Source organism: Lepidochelys kempii, chromosome 2 (assembly GCF_965140285.1).
Source record: "Lepidochelys kempii isolate rLepKem1 chromosome 2, rLepKem1.hap1, whole genome shotgun sequence".
Classification (NCBI taxonomy): domain Eukaryota; kingdom Metazoa; phylum Chordata; order Testudines; family Cheloniidae; genus Lepidochelys; species Lepidochelys kempii.
Genome location: NC_136381.1, coordinates 117575715 through 117600696, shown reverse-complemented (window position 1 = coordinate 117600696; position 24982 = coordinate 117575715). Strand labels below are relative to the sequence as shown.

The 24982-nt window shown below is 41.1% G+C and overlaps 1 protein-coding gene across 1 annotated transcript in view; it reads right to left on the bottom strand.

Moving 5' to 3' along the window:
- F13A1 (coagulation factor XIII A chain) overlaps nt 1–24982 on the bottom strand; it is an 88805-nt gene that overhangs the window by 17035 nt on the left and 46788 nt on the right. Inside the window, exons 6-11 of the mRNA XM_073332122.2 lie at nt 21119–21226; nt 18260–18434; nt 13043–13181; nt 5894–5997; nt 2515–2603; nt 1421–1574 (exon numbers count right to left, since the gene is read on the bottom strand). Of these exons, the coding sequence (XP_073188223.1) occupies nt 1421–1574; nt 2515–2603; nt 5894–5997; nt 13043–13181; nt 18260–18434; nt 21119–21226 (769 nt within the window). The remainder of the gene's footprint in view (nt 1–1420; nt 1575–2514; nt 2604–5893; nt 5998–13042; nt 13182–18259; nt 18435–21118; nt 21227–24982) is intronic.

Sequence of the window (24982 nt, the reverse complement as noted above, 5' to 3'; positions counted from 1 at the left end):
GGTAGTTCAGTCTTCATGTCCATTCAGTTCTTGGCCTCTTTGCTGGGACTTCCAACTACGGTACCAGTCAGAGATTGGCAAATACTGCAAATAAAAACAAAAAATCACTTGCAAATTTTAAAAATAAAAATAGCAAATTCAACTCAATGATATTTGCCTTATTTGTTTTCTGTGAATTTTTTGTTCACAGAAAAACAAGATGTTCCAAATACTCATGCACATACGCAGTTGCTTGAATATTTGTGCTGAAGTGTTCATTGAGCCATCCTGATAGCTTGTGGATTTGGGAATCATCCAGTCATGGAGCAGAAATGCTACCATATGACGTAGGTGATCTATCACACTGTGTGAATAGCGAAATATAAGAAGTGAATACTTGAAGCAATAGTCAGATAATAATTACTGTGGTTCATTATCAATCTAAACTCAATTGACCAGTGGGACTTAGAAAGCAAAAACTCTGTACTCCAACCATGCAGTCCTGGGTAAAGCAGCTTATTTGGGATTAAAATGTTATTTTGATCCTTCTCTGCTTCCCCAATATCACAAATGAATGGGGGAGTGTTGCTAAAGTAAATTAGTAGAGAAGATGGAAGAACACTACCTACTTTTGAGTATATCTGATTCTAGACATGTGGCACAGCCGAGTGGACTTAATTTTTAGCACTGGAAACAGTCTCAGGGTGGTAGGGCTGTGTGACACTCATCCCTTTTTTGTTAAAAAATAAGCACTTACCAAGATACTGTATTTGACATGGAGGAAGCTCATAAGGAATTACTGTCACCCAAGATGTGTCAGACCTTCTGTAGTGGATGATGAAAAATGAGCTAGTCCCCTTTTCTCAGCTCACCCCAGTTGGTTGGGTAAGAGAAGAGCCTTGCCTCACCCACTCTGCAAAATTCCTGTTTGCAGGCCCTTAAAGAAACAGTAACTGATTTTCTCCCACATGCTACTTATTTCTAGGGTCACTTTCTTTCCACCAATACGTTTTATTTCCTAGGGCTTTGCATACTTCAAAACCTCCCAGAATTTTAAAGGGCCATGCCATGTGACCTAGGATGGGCTGACCCTTAGTCACCACTACTTTTAAGGGTCACACTACTGTCACACTTCTGAAGTGGATGATGAAAAACAACTTTTAAAATCTCCTATTTTGAATTAAATAAATTCATCCATGGTTATCCTCTGTTTTCAGATATAGCAACTCCTGTCCAAGGTGTTTTTGAGCGACAGCCTAAGGAGATGTTCTTACAGAAGGATGTGTAATAAGTTTGAGGTGGAATTAAGATACGCCACTTGGAGAAAGCTGTGTGAGAACCCACCTTGCTAGAGGTTTATATATAAATGACAGGAGACCTATTTAAGAAAAATCTACATCCGTATATACAACACTTCATTTTGCCATGTGCAGTCAGTTACCTTCCTGGAACTTGTACTGCTCAGTAATGTCCTTGGTTCCATCACTACCAATTTCCTTGGTCAAGATGAATTTCCCAATGTGGGTCTTATCAATGTGTTCAATCACTCTGGTCCCATCTTTCATTGCTTTTGAGTAAACAATATCACTGTTTACCTATAAAATTAAATAACAAAGCATTACGTCTTCTGTTGTGTTTAAAGCCAATATATCTTCCCCTTGACTCAATGACACAATCACCAAGTCCTACTGATTTAAACGGGACTAGATGCATGTTTAAAATTAAGCACATTAAGCCCCCTTCCTGGACTGGGGCCCAAAACACTTCCAAAAAGGGTTTAATGTTAATGATAATTTGGTAATACTTTAAACTAGCTGTCAGATACACTTGTCATATGGATTTCCTAGTACAGTTGCAGGGCCAGAACTTCAGCTAGTGTAAATCAACGTAGCTCCATGTATAGTCATTGGAGCCAATTTTCACCTGCTGAGGATCTGGCCCACTGTGTCCTTTTGAACAATCAATAGCTATTTAATAACACATTTGTGAAGATTGAGAAATCCTGGCAGCAAGTCTGGTCTCCATGATGCTTGTAAAGGTACTGTCCTGAGTTGAGGAGCCCCACCATCTCAGCAGGAGCACAATTACTTTGCATTCTAATAGAGCCTCACAATGTGCTAGGGGCTGTCAACACATACAGGAAGATACATGCCCTGGCCCAAAGAGCTTACACCACCACCCAGAGCTTCAGAGCCTGCCGGGGAGCCTGCCTGCTGTTACAGTCGTTAATGAGAGGCAGGGGCCAATGCAGATTGTGTTATGGAAAGCAGCGAGTAACTTTCTCTGCTGCTCTGGTAACTGGGGTTTCATTTCAACTGGAGCAACTTCTTCTGATTACTACTTTGGCAAGCAGTGCTTCATCAATTTTATCATTCACAAGTGTCATATCAAACCTACTGATCTAAATATAATGACAGGATTTCTATTTTACATGAGTTGTAATGGGAAATAACATTGCAGTCCATGTATTATACCTAGAGACTGACTTACTGTCGCATTTAAATCACGCAAAACACTATTTTTTAAGGTACATACCTCTGCAAAAACAAAAGGTGCATCGAACTGGAAGCAGACATGACCATGTTTAATAGCTTGAACAGAAGCAGGGCCACATCTATACATACCTGAATTGAGATTAGAGGGGGAAGAGAAATAAAAGGTTGAATTTGTTCTCTTTATCTTTAGTTAAAGTAAATATCTAGAATGTGCTAGATTGGGAAAAAACAACTAGCCAAAACCATTCGCTTAAAATAAGAACCTAAGAACAGCCATACTAGGTCAGATCGAAGGTCCATCTAGCCCAGTATCCTGTCTTCCGATAGTGGCCAATGCCAGGTGCCCCAGAGGGAATGAACAGAACAGGTTCAGTGATCCATCCTTTGTCGCCCATTCCCAGCTTCTGACAAACAGAGGTTAAGGACACCATTCCTGTCCAACATGACTAATAGACATTGATGGATCTACCCTCCATGAACTTATCCAGTTCTTTTTTGAATCCTGTTATAGTCTTGGCCTTCACAACATCCTCTGGCAAGAAGTTCCACAGGTTGACTGTGCGTTGTGTGAAGAAATACTTCCTTTTGTTTGTTTTAAACCTGCTGCCTATTAATTTCATTTGGTGACCCCTAGTTCTTGTGTTATGAGAAGGAGTAAATAACACTTCCTTATTTACTTCCTCCACAGTCATGATTTTATAGACCTCTATCATTTCCCCCTTTAGTTATCTCTTTTCCAAGCTGAAAAGTCCCAGTCTTATTAATCTCTCCTCATACAGCAGCCGTTCCATACCCCTAATCATTTTTTTTTTTTGCTGTTTTCTGAACCTTTTCCAATTCCAATGTACATGAAATAAAAAGATAGGTTTTACCTAGTGTCATAAGCCCGACTATCTCCTTTGCTGAGGGCATAATATTCCACTGGTATCTGTACTGCAAAGATAGCATATTATACCTGGTACATGTACAGCACTGCAGGTGTCTTTGGACTCATGTGCTAGGTGTGAGATGCAGCAACAAAACTGTTCATTAATGAAAATGGAGACTTTGCTTCCCTTCCACTTTCAGGGCCTCATTCTGCTACCCTGACAAACTCTGATTGCAGTGAGACTACTTGCAGAGTGAAGTACTACTCAGTGTGATAAGAGTATCAGAATCAGGCCTTCAGTGTCTGAGGTTATTTAAAGAGAGGGGGAAAAAAGCTTTTACAAGTGCTATTGATGGAACTTAAGCCACACTTCTCCCAGGCCCCGCAATATTTCCCCACTCTAGTTTTTTGATGTTCTAACCTCAGCTTGCCACAGGTGCACATGCATGTACCCACAAATGCTACATTCAACCAAGGTAAGATCATGGCGCTGATTTTTACTTGAAAACAGTGATGTTTTCATCTACCTTTTTTAAGTGATTTGGGAGTTTCTGAAAGGTGATGAACTGACAGAACTCGGTCCCTATTCACCATGATTTCAGTGGAGTTACACCGGTGCAAAACTGGAGTAACTAAGTGCTGAATCAGGCCCTTTGTCCGCTGTTTAGCCCCTGATAAAGCACCGACACGTTGCTCCACGTTTTCCATATTGCCCCACCAGCATGCCTCAGTCCTCAGCCATAGGTACTACTTCCGAGGTCATTCAGTTGTTTCTTCTCTGCTGGAATTGCCAGCAACTGCCAAATTAATGCCAGTTTTACCACATGGAGACCTGTTTGCTAGGAACTGGACTGATAGCATCAACTCATTTCACATGCTCAAGGCCACAGAACAACTTATGTTGTAATAACTTATAGCCACAATTGACCCAGACAGGAAAGGCTCCATGTTCTATTACCAACTCAGTGAACCATCCAGTCCCAAATCTGAAGCTATCTAACAGTTGGCACCTTAATGACACACTTTTTGCTTCACTGTTTAGCATAAGCCTCAAGTGCTGGAAATGTCATTCAGTATAAGCTGATTTGAGTTAAAGCTGACAAGCTTGGAGGAGCTCAGTCTGTCAGAGTGTGAACCTAGGAAACATCTGACTGCCGCTGTCTTAAGAATATATCTTTGAATTGAGTGAGCAGGAAATTAAGAAATGTAACAGCAATAGTGGATTTTCATTTTTCTCTACCATCTAGAGAATGCAGCCACAGGAATTTACAGAGAGAAATTAGCATTATGGCATATGTTATATACTCCCAAAATACTTGGTTTAAAACCGTTACATCCCCTCTCACTCTTCTACAGGGCAGCTCTGTTATCACAAATACATTTAACGTTCCTGGGGCTGGGTCCAAACTCCAGCGAAGGCAATTGGAGTCCTTTCATTAGCTTCAACGTTCTTTGGATCAGGCACCTTTCCCTTCCACATGTCCTTTCCTCACTCCACTGTGCTATGAGTTGGCTTGCAGGCTGGTCACAGGGCTCATGGAATCCGGAATCCCATGACTTCTCCATTTTTCTCCTTGAGCCCTTTGACTTTTGGGTGGCCATGCTGTGGAAAATACCACAGTCTCTCCCCACCCTTGAAGTCATCCCTGGGCTCAGCGTATGCCACTTGCTGAGACTGAAGGGAGAGGGCTACTCCTTTACTGAAGGGGGATGTAAATAAGTCTCAACCTGTAACAATCAGTATCAAAATGTAGGACCAACACCTAAATACTATGGTGAGGGCACTTTAGAAATCTGATTAAATAAAGTTTGCCCTGGTCTACACTGGTGGAGGGGTGTCGACCTAAGATACGCAACTTCAGCTACGCAAATAGCATAGCTGAAGTCGGCGTATCTAAGGTTGACTTATCTGGCCATGAGGATGGCGGCGAGTCAACTGCTGTTGCTCCCCTGTCGACTCCGCTTCCACCTCTTACAAGCTGGAGTTCCGGAGTCGACGGGGAGCGCGTTCAGGGATCGATTTATCACGTCTAGACGAGACGCGATAAATCGATCCCCGATAGATCAATCACTACCTGCCGATCCAGTGGGTAGTGAAGACCTGCCCTTGGTTTCATCAAAATGTTCTATGTTTCACCTGTGATTTTTTCAAAGTAATGTCCACTATAAAATTCCTATCCTTCCTATCAGTATGCACAGAAATTCTGCTTTGAACATGCTTTCAATGGGAAACAATATGCAGCCCCCCCTCCCGCCTTAAAAGAAGTCAAGGTTATACATGGGTTGCATCAAAACCTTTTGGTATTGCAGAATATGGAATGCTGGTCTTTAATACATAATACTATATAAAGTACATACCACCTAACCCAACAAAAGTGGCTGAATTATGGCACAGAGTGTCTTGTTTTCCTCTGGCCAAATTCTATGCCCACTGAGATAATTGGTGCTTTTATATCTATTGGGGGAGAATGAGAAATCCATCTCCAAATCTTCTCCACAGCTACTGACTTCAGTCTAAGGACTAAAATACAAAGACTGCATGCAGGATTACCATCACTGTTTTCTTGAGGAGTACTATCTACGACTTGCCATCCTCCAAAACCAACGGGAAGATCAGGTCTTGCCATCCATGCCTCGTTCCAGCAGTGATAGTTCCTTACACAGGAAAACAGACAAGAATATTCAATACTAAAGCATAAAAATAAATATCAGAACAAGCCTGTGTCTTAATGTCTCACTGTTGCAATGAAAATCTCATAAGAATTTTCTGGGTCCAACAGTTTATATGTTGCAGAGGACAGATCAAGCCAGATCCCCAGGCCCAATAATTTGGTGCCTGCTGAAGCTTGATGGGGAGTATCAGAAAGGTAGGTATAAGCCTTCTTTGCAATCCCCTGATCCTCAAGCCCAGTCCAGTGCCAAGAAGCCAATTAGAGGAGCCTGAAAGATGCTCTAAATGGCACTTAATGCATAGCCCCCCTAAAAAGAGATTCAGGCAGCTAGGAATTGTTGGTGCACAATGGTGCTCCTGCCACAATCCTTTTTTTCAGAGTAGCAGCCGTGTTAGTCTGTATTCGCAAAAAGAAAAGGAGGACTTGTGGCACCTTAGAGACTACAGACTAACACGGCTGCTACTCTGAAACCTGTCATTATGCAAGGCACTGAATTTAGCCGTATGGAAATTTTTTAAATGTGTTAGTCTCTAAGGTGCCACAAGTCCTCCTTTTCTTTTTGCGAATCCTTTTTTTGTCAGCCACGTCCCCAAGAATGGGGGCTGTGAGAAGGGTGCCAGTCAATTCTATCTCAGAGAATACCTCTATGCAAGAGAAATCCCTAACTGCCCATGTATGCTGGTGTTAACACTGCTTTGTGATTCCTGAACGGTATAAAGCAGACCTAGCCAGGCTGATGACTAGGTAATCTTAAACAGAGGTTTCAGTACCAACTATACAACTGGTAATATGCACAACTATGTTCATTCTGATAGTTAAAACAAACAAACGAGCTTGTCTGGTTTCTGTGTAAAGTTGCAGGTGCAGGTTTATTAACTGACCCTGCACTGGATATATAAACAAATAGTTCCCTAACTCCTTGTAGGTCATTTTTGAATGCCACAAACCAAAGACTAAGCTTTTTAAAGAGGAATAGTTGCGTTAGTTTGCGGACGATATTAAGCTGGGAGCGGTTGCAAGTGCTTTGGAGGACAGGATTAAAATTCAAAATGATCTGGACAAACTGCAGAAATGGTCTGAAGTAAATAGGATGAAATTCAATAAGGACAAAGGCCACTTAGGAAGGAACAATCAATTGCACATATACAAAATAGGAAATGACTGCCTAGGAAGGAGTACTGCAGAAAGGGATCTGGGGGTCATAGTAGATCACAAGCTACATATGAGTCAACAGTGCAATACCGTTGCAAAAAAGTGAACATCATTCTGGGATGTATTAGCAGGAGTGTTGGAAGCAAGACACGAGAAATAATTCTTCCACTCTACTCCATGCTAATTAGGAGTATTGTGTCCCGTTCTGAGTGCCACATTTCAAGAAGGATGTGGACAAATTGGAGAAAGTCCAGAGAATAGCACCAAAAACGATTACAAGTCTAGAAAACATAATGTATGAGCAGCAGTCCCTCTAATTTTTCCACCTCACGTGCGGAATGAATTTTGTTATGTGCAACATAAACTCATCACCTGCATATTGGTGCACATAATAAAATTTATGTGGTGGAGGTGGGGCCGAGGGGTTCGGAGTGTGGGAAGGGGCTCAGGGCTGGGGCAGAGGGTTGGGTGCAGGGGGTAAGGGCTCCAGCGGGGGGTACAGGCTCTACGTTGGGAGCCAGGGATGAGGGGTTTGGGGTGCAGGAGGGTGCTCTGGGGCTACATCCTCACGAGAGGACTCTCCCCAGCTGTCTCTCCCACCACAGCAGCACCTGGGGAGGGGGGCACTTCTCCATGCCGCAGCAGCTCTGGGGCTGGGGCCACAGGATAGGCACCCCTCCCTCAGCAGGTTTGGGCCAGGGATGGGTTCGGGCCTGGCTGGGCCGCCCCACCCCAGCTGTGGCTGGGTTCAGACCAGGGTAGGGGCACTCTGGCCGGTCCGGGTGCTCCAGGTGCAGCAGAGTTGGGGGCCAGGCTATGTCTGGGCCTGGGGAGATGCCCCTCCCCCCAGGTGGGTTTCCTGAGCGCCTGTGCAGTGCTAAGAAGGATGCTGTGCAGCTGAGCAGCTTACAGGGAACTTAGCCTATGAGGGAAGATTGAAAAAATGGGGTTAGTTCAGTCTGGAGAAGAGAAGACTGAGAGGGGACATACTAACAATTTTCCAGTAATTAAAAGGTTGTTACAAGGAGATGGGAGAAAAATTGTTGTCGTTGACCTCTGAGGATAAGACAAGAAGCAATGAGCTTAAATTGCAGCAACGGTGATTTAAGTTGGACATTAGGAAAAACTTACTAACTGTCAGGAAGGTTAAGCACTGGAATAAATTGCATAGGGAGGTTGTAGAATCTAAATCACTGGAGTTTTTTAAGAGCAGGTTAGACAAACACCTGTCAGGGATGGTCTAGATAAACTTAGTCCTGCCATGAGTCATGGACTAGATGATCTGTAGAGGTCCCTTTCAATGATTAGGTCTAACTTTAAAAAAATATGCAAAAAGCAATTTACTTTGTTAGAATTTTCCAACTCTCCCTTGGTAATACTGCAGAAGGTAGAGAGACCCCAACTGAATCATCAGTGCCATGGTGCTAAGTTTTCCTTGGAGGTTTTCCATGTAAGCAAAAAATAGGCCCAGCTCTCTTAGTTTCTAATTAGTTCACAGACTCACGTGCTATGGTTGCCCATGTTAGAGGTCATATCTCCACAGGACCAAGTTCCATGGATCTGGGAACTAGGGGTGCTGGGGGTTCTGCTGCACCCCCTGGCTTGAAGTGGTTTCTATTATATCCAGGGTTTGCAGTTTGGTTCAATGGCTCTCAGCACCCCCACTATACCAATTGTTCCAGCACCCTTGCCAAGTGCTGTTCCATGAGCCACATGCGTTATGTTCAAAGGCATTTAAGTGGTTAGTTTAAGCACAGACTTGAAATGCCCTCACTTGGCTGGGTGCTTGAAAAACACCACCAGGTCATCTTATTTACAATCTGTCGAGAATGTTTCAAAGATGAACCACCCTAACGAGAAAGATGGCTCTTGTAACTTTCTTTCTGAAATTTTATTAGAGCTCAAGGGAGAGCACAAACAAGGAGGAAAAAAACCCAACACGAGTTTCTTGCAACAGCTTCAAGAGTCAACCAAGTGTTTGAATTTTGTTATTAACAAAAATGGGGGAGGAGAAAGTAGCAATTTTCTTTGCAAATTATGTGTATCCTGCCAGCAGATATGAATGAAATTACATCTGTGTAGCCACTGATACTTCCCTAATCCATGCAATATTAGCAATAAAATTGCAGCCAGAATGGATTGTTAAACTCCGACCATTTCATTAGTAATAGGTGAAAAAAACAGAAATGTAGAGGAGTCAGTGGGCTCTGAGGCTTGTCTAACAAGACATTTCAAAGCAGAAATAAATGCTTGGATCAGGGAAAAACTTGTCAGTTAGGAGAGTTAATGAAGCAGGACTACAGAAAAAGAATTATTCAAGAAAAGTGACGCACACAACTAGAATTTTTGATACTGCTGAATGCGGCGTAGTGAGTCATTCTCATAGAGCCTTTGGTGAACCACTGTCTGGTAGGTGGGTTTTTGAAAGTTATGACGATGCCATGTGAGAAGAGACAATCTCTGCCCCGAAGCACTTAAAATCCAACTTTGAATCAAACTCAGATGTTCTTGGTTTTGAGTGTGACCAAAGGACAGAAGGTAAAAAACAGAGGGGAGGAGGCCATGAATGAAACTAATCTTATTTGGTGAGTAGACACTGCAATGTAATAACTTGACTGTAAGCTCTGTGGCGGGGACTGTTTTTTTGTTTGTATAATGCCTGGCACAATGGGATTGAGATTTATATATGCTACTGCAATACAAATGATAAATAAGTATGATGACATTGGGTGAGGATGGATAAATACATATTCACTTGTGCTTCCCCAGATTTGGGGGGATTCTTCCATCCCTAAAACATAATCTAAAGTTCCTTCCAGCTCCAAAACATACTGGGCCACATGCTTGACTGGTGCAAGTGAGCACTGTTCTATTGACTTCAATAGAGCTACGCCGCGTACTAGCAGCTGAGGGTCTGGCCCTATATATAGACAATTATTTAAACTGAAGTTGTAGCTCTTATATCTAAACCAGCCAGAGACTAAACAAAATGATAGAAAAACTAATAAAAAATGACCAGGTGGCAGACTTTTATGCCTGGCAGACAATTTAAGAAGAGTACTTTACAGGGCTCATATGGTTAGGGACATATTGGATGAGAAAGGACATTAGGATTGAGTATAGCACTGAAGAATGTCTTCCACACCACAAGAAATTTGGTTTTGGAGTTAGAGAGAGGGTGGAGCCTGGAAGATTGGAGTTCAACACCTCAGAAGGGATCGCTACTCAGGCCTCCATCTTACAGTGAGCTTGGCATGGAAGAAGCTCCTGCACCCACATGGAGCCTCATTGATTTTAACAGGGCTCTGCCTGATTGGAGATCAATACTAGGATCAAGGCACAATAGTAAGATCCCTTCAAGGTATATTCCTTACGTGTCTGTACATAATTAAAAAAAACTAAAGTAAGGAGAAGCAGTCAATAATGACAGTAATCTGACCAAGTTCTTAAAAATAACTTCTGGAAAAGTCTGTGTAATTCTTTATATATGTTTTCATCCTGGGAAAAAATGCTTTTTTCTAAAAATAAGTAAATGCATATCAGATACCAAGCACTTGGGTGCAGCCCCATGCCTAGAGATGGGTCTGAACAAAAATCCTGGATCCAAACATCCCTGAATTCTGGCAGTGCTAGAAATAGGAACACAGATCCATCTTTTGCAGCTCCAGGGAATAAAATAGTCAACTGCTGTAGACGTTCATAAAGGAAAGAGATCCTAACTTCCAGTTGCCTAGGGATTATAAATAAATTAAAAAAGAAAAGTCAAGACATTTTTTTCAAAAATTGTTATAAATACCTTGAACATGTCATCTTAAAAAAAATAAAAAGCTACACTGAAATAACATCAAGGATAAGACACAAACCATTTAAAGTCTGAGTTAGAGCTACCACAGAGTGGTACAAGGTAATGAAGAGAAAGGACACAAAGGAGAAATGGGAAGTGCTGTAAGATAAATTAATGTGCGCCTAAGGGGTTATGTGCACCATGTAGCAATAAATACATTATGAGGAGAAAGAGATGAACAAGGAAGCCCAAAGTAATCAAGACAAAGAAAGAGGTATATAAAATGTGGGGTGTAAAACATTGCGGGCCAGTTCCTCAGCTCAAGTGAATTGGCACAGTTCCCTGGACTTCAATGGAGCTTCGTCTATTTACACCCGCTCAGAATCTGTCCCCAGCTTCAGAGGAAAACCTGAACAATTATTGAATGAAGTGAAAAATATTGAAAAATGGTAGGGAAATGAAAAGGAAAAAGTCACAAGTGGTTAAGACAAATATGACTTTGAGTACATGGGGAAAAAGAGCTTGGTGAAGCTGTTAGTAGAGTGTCTAACATACTGCAGGTTTCAGAGGAGCAGCCGTGCTAGTCTGTATTCGCAAAAAGAAAAAGGAGTACTTGTGGCACCTTAGAGACTAACATACTTGACTATATACAAAGGGCCTGATTCTTCTCTCACATCAGTTATACACCACTGTATCTTCAGTAGAGTTACTCTCAATTTATACCAGTGTAAGTTGCAGGAGAATCATACCTACAGAAATGTTATATTGTCTTCTGGTCATTAGAGTAAATGCTAAATTTGAATTTTGGAACCCTGGGATCACAAAGTATAGGCTTCAAAATAGATATATTACAGACACAGAACTACGTAATGTTGTTGTAGCTGTGCCGGTCCCAGGATATTATCTCACCCACCTTGTCTCTCTAGACACAGAGCTATTTGTTTTCTGTGCAATTTATATAGGATGGCATATGGGTGGTTCTGTGAGATGCACTGACTTATGCTATCATGAAAGAGAATTTTTCCTTGGAAATTGACATGTAATTCTTACATAGATTCCAAAACCTGGATCCTTCCCCCCTGACAATGGAACTCATGGAGATGACATCAGGGCTGCAATTATAATAGGCTCAGTCTTTTTGTCCTCAGGACAGTAGATTTGTTCCAGTTTTTATGTTATAAAGAATCCAGATCTTGGATTGTTAATGAAGCATCCTGATGAATGAATATTATTCTACCGATGAGGTGAAGAAATCATTCACACAAATCAGGAATATTAACAGTGGGCAGAACAAGAATCTACTGAATGTAGGAATGTATATAGAAGGCAGAATCATTGCTCCACAGAAAGAGAGATGTTGTGGTATGGTAATCCACAGATCATTTCTGCTGAATGTAGAACTTAATCAATATATATTGCTCTTCTCACTCCAGACAGGAGAATGGGAAAGTTGAAGGGAGAAAACAGCAGAATTGTCTTCTGCAAACCTAAGGTGGTCTTGGGTCAAATAATATAGTGATCCGATATCTTGTTATTTTTATAAAGCTAATCGAAGTATTAAAGAGTCCTGTCCTATATCTTTTAAAAATGTATCTGATTTATTTTAAAGTTTTCCCATCTGCAGCTCTGGATGCAGGTACCAAATTTAAATAAAACATGCAAATAGGAAACTATCAAAAGCAACAGAAAATTTCCCATGACTTCAATGGACATTAGATCAGGAATTAAATCCAAGCTATGAAATCCTCCAAGCAAAATTGGAGATACCCAACACCTAGCAAGATTGGGCCCTCTGTTAGGTTTTCTAGAGTTCAGCAATTATTGCCACTTAGGTATTCACCCTTTCTTCCAAGTTGCTTATATGCGTGGTATATTGAACGCTGACTCTTGAACTGATCCCTTGCCTTTTTCCATGTTGAACAGTTTACATTCCTTGCCCTATTTATTAACTAGCTTTTATTCCACAGTTTGCAACTACGTCTTTCGATAATCTAGCAGTATTCTTTAAATAGAATAGCAGAGACATACGAAACCTTGATCATCTGTCATGTTTTATGTGCACAGAGATGATAGGTTTGCTGGGACAGCTCACCAGATCGAGTCTTTTGTGAGTTTGGAGTCCATTTTCCCTTCTTCATCTACAAAGACATCCAGTTGTAAATTGGCATTGTTATCATGGGCAGAGGAATAATTGGTAACAATTCTTCCAGGTATCCCTATGCACCTCAGAACTGGAGTGGAAAGAGAAAGGAAATGAAAAGGATGATTTGAAGCAATATGATAATATATTGGCAAGAGGATGAGTAGATAGAATGGGTAGATAGATTGGAGGAGATTATAGGTATACTTCAGGTGGAAGCAGGGTGGGAGGATGGAAAGATAACCTGGGCCTTTATTCTTTCAATGCTTTCCATTTGTAAAACAACCCCCATCCCCTCCAGCCGCTCCCCACACATAGTCTGCCTTTAGCACATGAAAAAAAGTAACAGTTAGGCTTCCCAAAAAACTAAGACACAATAGAGGGTAAACACTGGTCCTTCCAGCAGTGATAAGCTTTGAAGTGAATGGAAGACTTTATTAGAAGGGCCACTGTTAGAAGGTTTCTTTAAGTTTAGTTGGAATTTTCCAATGTTACATTTGGAGGAACCTAGAGAATCCAAAAAATATAACAGAAATCGATATTGAGAAAGAAAACTGAATTATTTACAAGTGTCAGGGTTAGAGAATTTAAACAAAGCACATTACATATTTTGTACCAATCGCTCACTAATAATACTTTGAACTTCTGTAATCACCTTTTATTAGATGATCTCACAGTGAATTAAAAAAAATGCATTCAATCCTAGAACATCTCAGTGAAGCATGTAATTGTTATCTCTATTTTTACGGATGGGAAAGCTAAGATGTAGTCAGGTTAACGCTCTTGTTCAGCTGGTACAGTGCATCATGGGAGTCCCATGGCCATGGTATAGCACAGGAGATGGGAGTCCAACTAGGGACGCGCAGCTCTCAGAGAAGAATTGGGGGCGGGAGGGGGTCTGAGGCATCTGAACAACAACTTCCATGAGACACGGCGGCAGCATTTTTGAATTGAATATTTCGATTTTCAGACGAGCTTTTTTGTTCTTAATTTTTTTGATGAAAAGCCAAATGTTTCCACAGGAGGCAGATACTGTTTTGGGGAGGGGAAGGGGTTGAAAACCCAATTTACTGTCACAAAACAATTTCAGTGGAAAAGTTTGGACTGCCCTCTATGGTGCTATGTAGGCTAACGTCACTACTGTGACTTTCAATAAAGAGCAACACCACACATATGTTTTAAATTGTTTGATGACAAATTACCTGGATGCATGGATCTCATACATACCTATAGATTAAATTTCATTCCAATGCCTTCCCAGACTTCCAGCACATGAGCGCCTTTGGGGCTCATTGGAAATAATTCATCTGGCTATTTTAAGATCAATGACTTAGTTTACTTTTCTCCAGAATGTTTTAGCATTTTAAAACAGATGATTGTCTTGAATCAGTATGGTAATCTTGGAAAACTGGATTGGTTGCAGTTGCAGTCATAAAATGTTACAAGCTTCAAATAACTCAAAACTCAAAGCAATTATTTTAGCTGAATTAGCCATCCCCCTATTCACTGTCATCTTGACGCTCATTCGCAGTGGCTCCTTTTCATGTAAGCAGCTATATGCTAGATATGCCACTGCCCAGCGTTATAACTTGCTAATCATCAATTTTTTTTGTTTGTCATCTGGCTTCGTAACAACAATGAATGCTAGATCTCTAACTGCACTTGGTATGTTAGTAGGCCTACCTTGACAGATTCTGCCCTAAGATGCACATGTGTCTCCTATTGACTACAGGTGGCCCTGAATCTACACTGCATTACTTCAGTTTTATAAATAGGGTATAGCTAGACCAGTGGTTCCCAAACTTTAACAACCTGTGAACCCCTTTCATTAAAATGTCAAGTCTTGCAGACCCCCTGCTAAAAATGAATATTTCCAGGGATTTTCTCCTTGACCCAAGTATAAATTATAAAAGCAATGATCTTGGAAATATGAAATTTGTTTTTATGACATGTTTATTACACACTATTATTTATCATCATTACAGTATTTTTATTACATTATGAAAACGGCAACACTCTTCCAAGATCTCACTTTCATAGCTTGTATCACTTTGAATAAGCCTGTTATAAGACAAGGCTTTCATCAAGGAGTATCAGATGTGAAACAGCATAAAGGTATTTAAGAAGCCAACTCAAAGAGTTCCTCCTACACAAGCATTCATGTCTTGAGCAGTCCAGGCAAAGAACACACATTACAACAAAGCTTAAACTTGTTCTTCATAATAATTTTAAAAACAATACTAGCTGCCTATTTAATTTTAAAAACAGCAAAAAAAAATCTACCTCCCTTTCCATTTCTTATAAGGAGTCTTGAAGTTTAAATCTCCTCAGTGGGATAAATATGCTTGCTTTGACCTGCTTAGCTCTTGGAAGTCCAGGTGCTAAAGGCTTATGGCCCCGTACTACCCAGGGTCCCTAAGGACAGCTCTGTCTGCCATTAGGGAATTTTTTTCCCCGAGAACCCCCTGTTTGGGAACCACTGAGCTAGAGGAATGCAGAAATGAATCAGTCCCAATGGGAGCTGTGCACCTGTGGTTCAGACGGCAAAATTTGGCCCGCTGTGTATAACGGTATGTCTGCAATGGAGGAGGTTTTTGGTGTACTGCAGGACAGAGGTGGGAGGGTGAGCGGGCAAAAAGCATCATCTAATGGCTATAGGAATTTCAAATGACTGGTGGTACCTACCAGCAGTGGCATGATCACAATACTCGTAGCATGTAGAAGATAGGGTTGTATTGGAGTCCTGCTAGTCCTGATATAAGTAAGGTATTTGGTACAGTGTGCGTGTTTCCGATGAAGAGACGTATATCTAAACTAAAGATACACACACACACACACCTCAATATTCAGAAATGGAGGTTTTGGACGTATCTTTCTTGTCAGAACCATTCCATAATAATAGAATTTCATTGTTTTGGGTCTAGCTTTCTGGCTGCTGCACTTTATAAAACAGAATTTTTACTTTTGTTTGGGGAGTCAGTGAGCAGGAATAGCGAATTTTGTGCTTGTCAAAGGTGGAAGATTGGCAACCCTCGCAGTTTAAGAGGCTTAATTCTCCACTGGCTATTCGTGCTATGATCAGGGCTATATCACACATTTTTGTCTATACTAGAGACCCCACCATGGCTACTACTTTTAGAGCTGTACCAGGGGCAGTACAATGCTGAGAAATTTTAAGAAACAACTGACTGTTAACAAGGCCATACAATCTTGCATGCTAGACAGGACCTGAATTTCTACTGCAAAAATCAAAAGGGAAAAAATATTTTCAAAAACTTTTCAGGTCTTCCTCCAGCAATTAGCTGGAGCTCTCAGAGCAGAATGGTCTCTGAATCATAGAATATCAGGACTGGAAGGGACCTCAGGAGGTCATCTAGTCCAACCCCCTGCTCAAAGCAGGACCAATCCCCAATTTTTGCCCCAAATCCCTAAATGGCCCCCTCAAGGATTGAACTCACAACCCTGGGTTTAGCAGGCCAATGCTCAAACTTTGACTGTCTTTGTTTAAGATTACCACTACTTGCAAACAGCTGGTCATTGAAATTCCATGGGGAATTGACTATAATCACAGTATATTGGCTCTACTTTTGCTCCCAAACAGGAATCAACCCACTCCAGAAATCCACATATTCCTAGATTGTTCAGCAGCAGACACTTTGGGGAGGGCCAAGTCCTAGTTGATGTAAATTAGCATCGCTCCCAAAGTCAATAGAACTACACTGATTTACAGCAGGTAAGCGTCTGGCCCATGTTTTTCCTTGTCTTATTAGGTGCAAAAAGGTATGGAACAGAAACAGATAATGAGGCATAATCTTAACTGATTGCTCAGTGCACGAATCATGCAACTTCCAGATCTGCCAGTACGGGTAACATCACTGATATAAGAATACACTGCAAAGAAAACTGATGTGCCTGTATAGGTCATGGATACAACATCAAAGAAAAAGTGAGAAGGTTTCATTGGGTTATTTTGTTTATTTAATTTCTTCTTAACAACTTAAACATGGAGTCCCAGACCCTTGGTTTTGGCCAGAGAGTTTATGCTCAGAGGTTGCAAAGATGTCCTTTATGGTCCCCTGAACCTGGGCTGTGTGCCACTCTGTCACCAGGCTGGCAGTCATCTTAGTGAGCCAACAAAGAAGTTGGGATCAGTGGGGTTTAGAGAAACCCAAGCTATACCCTTTATACTCCAGCCAAGCCCCTTACACTGGTAGCAGGGACGTTGGTATAGGAGCTGCTATGCTGGCTTTGAGCCTATAGGGGATCCCGTACACCGGCATAATCCTCCTGGACCCAATTACGGAAAACACTCTGTACTCCAAGATCTTGGGATGGGCAGAGTATTCACATTATCTCACAGTGCATATGTCTTTCTTGGCCTCTAGTGACTAATAGTTTGAAACCGGTGTTGAGTGATTATTTGGTATGATGCTCCTACAGTTTCACTTGACAGTGAAAGTTATGACCGTACAAGCATTGCTTTCCCTCACTGGGATATGAAACTTAGAACCTCTCTGCTTTTATGCAACACTGAAACTCTGATCTGATTGTTTAGTTTAACCTCTTGGTGCACCAGATACATGATACACCAAACCAGTATTTTCCTCCACAGGGCTGGCTCAAAAACGCCAAGGAAGTGTGTTAACAGTGCAAGTTACACAGGATATTACAGGTGCTGTGCCAATGCACCTCGGTCTTGCCAAGAAGAATCCTTGGTACTCCAGTAATTAAACTTTCTTGAGCCAAGAGAGACTGTCAGTTGTGCCATACAGCGCAATGGCTTTGTGATACGGTCAGTTGCTCACAGTGGGTTTAGACTGAGATCACTCATTCATGATTTCCATCTCAGAGTTCCAGAGGAAAACAATGACTATTACGTTTACAAAGTCTCCACCTGTCCCAATGCCCATCATGCCCCCATTACCCACACATCACTAAACAAATTTTACCAGCCATTTTAGATGCAAAAGACAGACTTTAAATAGCTAGAAGATTCTCGTAAAAGAGAAGCAAAAGTTGAAAGCATACAAGCATGTTCAAAGCATGTTTGTTTTAGCCATGTAATGGCAAAACCCCCTACTATTTATTCTTGAACATTGTAGTTCAAGAAGTATCTTAGTTCTAAAACTATCTGCACTAGACAAAGATACCACTTTTTAAAATACTTACAAGTATTGAAGACTCCAGCAAAGACCCAGCACTGACCGTACCGCACTGGCATACCAGAGCTATGATATTCCAACAGGATGTCTACACTTCCAGTCCAGGCTGACGGTACTACTCCATAAGCATAAATATTGTCCCAACTGCCAGCAACCACTCCCTCATCATCTTTAGCATTGATCTAACAAAAAAAGAAATTCTATAAATCTATATGTTAAGATTTGTGTAAAGTATGTCAAAAAATTGACAAGGGTAGAACTAGATGCAATGGTTGGAAGTTGCAGCTAGACAAATTCAGACCGGAAATAAGTTTTACATTTTTTAGCAGTGAGGGTAATTAACCACTGGAACAACTTACCAAGGTTCTATGGAGGATTCTCCATCACTGAACATTTGTACATCAAGATTGTATGGTTTTCTAAAAGATATGCTCTAGTTCAAATAGGAATTAATTCAGGGAAGTCCTCCAGCCAGTGTTATGCAGGTCAGTCTAGATGATCAAAATGGCCTCTTTCCCTTACAATTTAGGAATACCATGTAAGTTGTTTCCAAAACATTTCCCATTGTTAACAAAGAAGTAGATCATTGGATTTTGGTAGTGCCCTGCTATGAGGACATTGTGGCACAGGACAATGGATAAAATAATTTAAAAGATATAAACATGTAAAAAAAAAAGTTATACAGTCTCTTCTATACAACCTTTGTACAAATACTTTTTGGGGGAGAGAGGTTATGCTGTGTATTAGAAATGTTGTAACCATCTCCCACATTATGTTGTTTCTTCAGATGAGGTGCTTTTCTTATCATCCAAGAATTTCAAAATTTTTTATCATCTTCAGAAGAACAGAAAGGATAATTGACTTGCCCAAGGTAACACACTAAATCACTCTGAGCTGGGATTAAGACTCAGAATTCCTGGTTTCTAGTTCTCTACTTTAAACTACTTGGCCAAATACCTAGATCTTTTAGTCACTTGGGGGTCAGTTTTTCAAAGGCATTTAGGTGCCACTGAAATCAATGGGAGTTAGGTGCCTAACCTGTTTAGGCTCTTTTGAAAAATCCCACTGGTGGTCAAATGCTCAAGTCCAATGTCATTGAACCAAATGACAAAGTTTCAATCATGTCACCAAATGATTAATTTGGTGGAACTGTTTTGAGACAGACATCCTAAGCTGTCATTTGTTTGTCATGGACTATTCATTTAAATGAAGTGTATTTTCTACTGGTAGTTTAACACTCCATGGAAGTGTCACACTTGAAGCAGGACCTGGGGATGTACCATCCTCAAGCAGGGGGAGGAGGAGCAATCAAGTCGAAGACACCTGATTCTTTGCCAGAAAGTGGGGGGAAGGTGAAGTCAAGTCAAAATGCAACATACATACACTGGCAGTTTTCAATGGTTCACTATTAATAAGCATGCTCACTGGAAAGTGAATATAGCCTATTAAGTGACCCTGAATCCTACTGAGAAATATTGGGCATGATTCGCCTCTCACTTATACTCCAGTGTAAATCCAGTGACTGCAGTACAATTATTCCTGACTTATATTGGTGTGAGAGAAGAAATGGGTCCACTGTTATTTTTAGAGCTGAATCTAATAGCATGCATCTAGCACACACGAAAACAAGAAAGATTTTGCTGTGTAAGTTTTCTCCAGGTAAGACTATACATGCAATTTGCTGATTAATGACTAAATTGATAGTCAATGAGCAATACATTTCCTAGTTAGTAGCAATCTGAACCAAATCAGTTGAGGCTGTGTGAAAAACCTCATTCACCATATACCATTCAATTATGTTAATGCACAGCAACTACACTCTTGCCAAATAAATCACAATTTTCATTTAAAAGCTTTTGGTTGGACTAGCTACTGTTTTCTAATTAGAAAATCCTGTGAACCCCGGGATGAAACAAGGTAAGTATTCAGTGACAAAACCAAAGGGTGAGGGGTTGTATCCAGCTCGCTGTCATGGGAGACATACTGGAAGAGGCACATTTCAAGGACAGTGCAGTATTTTGATCTTTAATCTGTGCTATAGCCAGTCATTAAAAGGCTACACTGTGGCTGTTAAGAAGCACCCCGGGGGAAAATGGCTGGGGGTGGAAAGGGGAAAGAGGGACACTGCAGAGTCAACCTGCACAAGCAGGACTCCTGAGAAGCATTGGGCATGCATGCCTTAACAGGGGCTATTCCATCCTGTATCAGGGTGGAGTGCGTGCTCCACCACCTACAGGCTCGGGTCTACTGGATGGTGAAGGAGGTCCAGGGTCATGATTCTCACCCTTTGGGGTACCTTGCACTGCTGGTAGCCCTGATCAATCTAATTACAACAAATAATTATCATCCCCATTTTACAAATGAAGAAACTGAGGCACAGTGAAGTGACTTTCCAGAGGCCAAACACCAAAGCCAGGTCATAGTGGGAATTAACATCCAGGCCTCCTGACTCCCAGTCTAACCACCATATTGTCTTCCCTGCTCTGGGAAGATGGACGTTATCAATTATTTGACCTGCTAGATACTGGCATGGTGTCAGGTGGAGTGCCATCACATCAAGAAGTGCAATGTCTGAAAGTGGCACGTCTATCAGTGTGGTCCTAGTGTCAGACACAGATGACGGGTGGACACTAAGATATCATCCCTCCTGGAGTGAGACATTATTAATGGTGGTCTCTAGAACTCAGCATGCGTGTGTATAGAATAAGAGAGATCTGATCTTAGGTCAGTGCAGTGGAACAAGAAAGTGAGATTCCACCTATTCAAGTGGTCATTCAAGATCAGCTTTCAAAATAGATATAAAAAATTAAATAAATAAAAACATGTCATTTCCAATATATTCCAGGTCTTTATCTTTGTTGCATACCACTGCAGATCCAACGCGACTGATTTTGACTGGGTCTCCCCGCCCAGAGAGATCTAGTTTTGCTCTATCCATCAAGTGTAGGCAAGCGTCCAGAATGCCCTCTTCAAACTAAATAAAAGGAAAGAGAAAAAAAGAAAAAAGGCTGGTTCAGTTTTTATTCTAGAAAGCAAATAGAAAGCCAATATTCTTTTCCCCTACAATAAACTGATCAAGGTCATGTTTTAGTTCAGTGTTTAGATATACAGGGTTGTTGGTTTTTTTGTTTACTAATTATCCACATTGAGTAAGAAGTGTTCCATCGTGAGAAAATGTAGTCTTGCTTTCAAGTCCGTTCTGATCTAGACATCTAAAGGTTATGGCAACAAAGTCAATCTTACATTACATAACATTTTAAATGGCTATCAAGAATATAATAGGAAGTTCTAATAACAACAAGAAGAATGCTGATCTATTCAAAGAGAACTGTGTGTCCTTCATAGGTCCTAGACCTGTTGATTACGAGGACCTTTCTGACATAGCCATTGCAGTGCCCAAAGCTGAACAATGAATGCTTTACCAAGGTTAGGGCAAAGTCTCCATACTTTAAAAAGTAATATGCTTGGACCTGTGTTTAAAATTAACTAGCTATTGGGTACATTATATTGATTAGTTCTGGCCTATGCGGTTTGGACTAAGAAAATGACAAGTGACCTAAAGCGGTCTTCTTTAAAAACAGTCTAAAGACTCCCACTTCTGAAATCCAGTAATAACAAGCACAGGAATGAATAGGGAGCAGAGGTGCCTACATAGACCAGAATCCATCATCAAATAACTTGCCCTGTGGTGTAGTTCAATTTGCTTAGGAGAAATTGGATAGCAGCAGAAAATACCACTGTCCCCTGGAAGAGGAAAGGAGACAGAGAAATGCACATCAATAAAATGCTCATCTTCTGTATTCACTGAAAATGCATATAACAACGTTATATTTCTATTGCAGGCTGTGACATACATCAAAATGTATGAACTACAAAGCTCTTCCTCACTCATTTAATTCCATACGAGCAATGGGAAGGTGCTATACACAGTATGCATCCATTTCTTAAAAAAAAAAACAAATATGCTATAAAGGTTTTGTTTTCTAATTGATCTAAAATAGAAAAACTGAATGGATTATGTCAGTACCTATCTAAGGTACTGATATATTGTTGCACTCTCTAATGCAATATCAACCAAGAAAGTCAGTGTACATTTATCATCATTCAACTTCTGGGCTCTACTAACCACAATTGCACTGATTTAGTTTCTTTGGCATTTAACAGAAACTCATTATTAAATAATCAGTTATAATCTTAGAGTGCAAAACTGAGTTCAGGGGAGGTCAGCATTTCCCCACCCAAGGAGCTAATGCCAGAGTCATATCATCCACGGAGTGTTTGCACTGGAGATCAATTGAATAATCTTATTGGTGTGTATTGGAAATAATCCTGGACAAAGGATAGCTCTCTAAAGACACCCCTTTCTAAACAGCATCCTCACAACGGAGAACGTAAATCCTCTGGCTCACATCTGCTGGCACCAGCCCTGTCTGCTACAACTCACTCTGCTTGTGGCTTGAGCTAAGGACATGTCACTTTCACCAAAGTCAAAAATCTGTTTTATTTGCATCTAGTCATCACTTGATGCAGTAAAGTATATTCTGCATTAAACCCTTGCCATCTCAATCTCACTGGCAGAGAGAGAGAGAGAGAGAAACACAGGAATTGCTGTCATCATGGTGGTAAGGCCCCCCCGGCCTTAAAAATCTATGAATTGACATTGTATGCATTTAGAGAGACAAGGTGGGTGAGGTATTATCTTTTATTGGACCAACTTCTATTGATCTTGTCTATTATCCTGGGACCAATGTGGCTACAATACTGCAAACAACAATAGTAAGTGTTTGCGAAATAACTCGTGTGGCAAAATACCTTGTTTGCCTCAGTAGGCTCAGTCCTTTTTAGCCTTGGAGACTCAGGTTTGGGGCAAGGCAAATCCTTATAGATGGCACAGGGTCCTGCTACTCCTCTCCTCTCCTCAGTCAGTCCTTGTGCTTGTTTTCCTTCCCTTCTGGGGAGCGAGTGCAGCCTCCCTACTGGGAAGGTCTGGTGTCTTACTGCAAACAGCCTACTAGCAACTTCCCTGCTCTTCTCACTCCCTCACTCTCTCCCTCCTACCACCCAGGGGAGGGTTTAAAAAGGTCCCAAGTAGTTGGAGTCAGCTGAACCTAATTGGTTCTCTAGCAACCCCTTTTCCAGCTGAACCTTATTGCCCTGTGGTTCTCTCTCCTCAGTGGATAGGGAGGGGCCTTTTAATTCACTGGGACTAATTACTACCCCCCTTTTGTAGCTGTTTGTCCTGGGTTTACCACACTGGGTTAAACGGACAAGAGAAGGGATAAATGGCCACCAGTATACTCTGGTGGCTTTGCATCACTAGAGCACCTCAAAGCAGCCATAAACCAGGCTAGACCTATACTTCTCCACCTTCTATGCCAGTTATTTTGCAAAAACTACATCAAACTCAATGTCATGTCTTCAAGTCTTGCATTCAACTGCTGTCTAGCAAGAGATGGACCTGAAGCAAAACACAAAATCTGAAGATCTCCAAAATGTGGGAAGTGAATGGCTGCTTTTGCATTGCCATAGCAGTGCCAAGTATCCAGAGAATACTGCTGAATTTGGCCCATACAGCATAAAGCAGTCACTCTCTGCTCGAGACAGCCAAGGACAAAAATAATTAAAAGCTGGATTCAAGACTGAGCTGTTTTGGCAGAGCAGTTTGGAGAAACGGCTGCAAGGAATGCAACTGCTACATGAAAACAAAGCTGGGGAAGAATAGACAGACGCAGAGATCTTGTCTACACACAGATTTGCACTGGTTTAGTTAAACCAGGGCAAACCCCTGTGCGGACCCTCTTATTTCAGTTTCAGTTAAACTTGTTTCTAATTGACATATGCTAAACTGAAATAAAAGCTGGTTTAAACCAAGATAAGACTGTCTATAGGCCTGTTGTGCCAGTTAAACTAAATCCATATATTTTTTAAAAATCACGCCTTAAATTAAGCTGGTGCAACTTTGTATGTAGACAAATTTGAGGACCCGTTCATAACTTTATTGCAAAAAGCATGAAAATCACTGTAAATCTGAGCTGCCTAGTTTTCTGGGCATAGTACCCTTTCTGCCCAGATCTCTTCCGAACCTTGATTTTCCCCATATTCCCTGTGGGTTGGGCTTTTCTGAGTGACTAGCAATTTACTCAATACAGGGCGGAAATCGGTATCATGATGAAGGGTACAATTGTTTCCCCATACTCTTTTATTCCCAGTGGCTGATTCCCTCTATTGTTCTTCCTGGTTCCGCTTTTCCTGCCCCCACCCACTCTCTTACTTTCCCAAATGGTGCTACCCATTTCTAAAATGGCAGCCACAATCTCCCCAGCACCTAGTGATCCTGTTTTGGAACTTCACCTCCCATTTTAAAACTTTCAGTTTGAGCAAAATATCCAAATGAGCAGTGTTTGAAACATGCTTGTAGGATATAAAATATCACTATTCTCTATATACAAACCAAACCACCAATACTGCAAATATGGCCTCATTTCTTCCCAACACCCCCCTATGGTCCTATCTGTGCATGGTGCCTGCCTGCACTGTAATTCACTCCCACCCATGTTCTTCGTTTCTAAAATCCATGATTCCTCAATTAAACCACAAATTTAGAAAACAACATTTTTCAAAGTGACTGAATATTGGGCAATACCCAAATGAGAGTCAATTGTGAAAGTTAAGAAACATAGTACACTTCATTTGGTTGAAAATTAGGAGCCCATCAGTACACTTTCCAGAC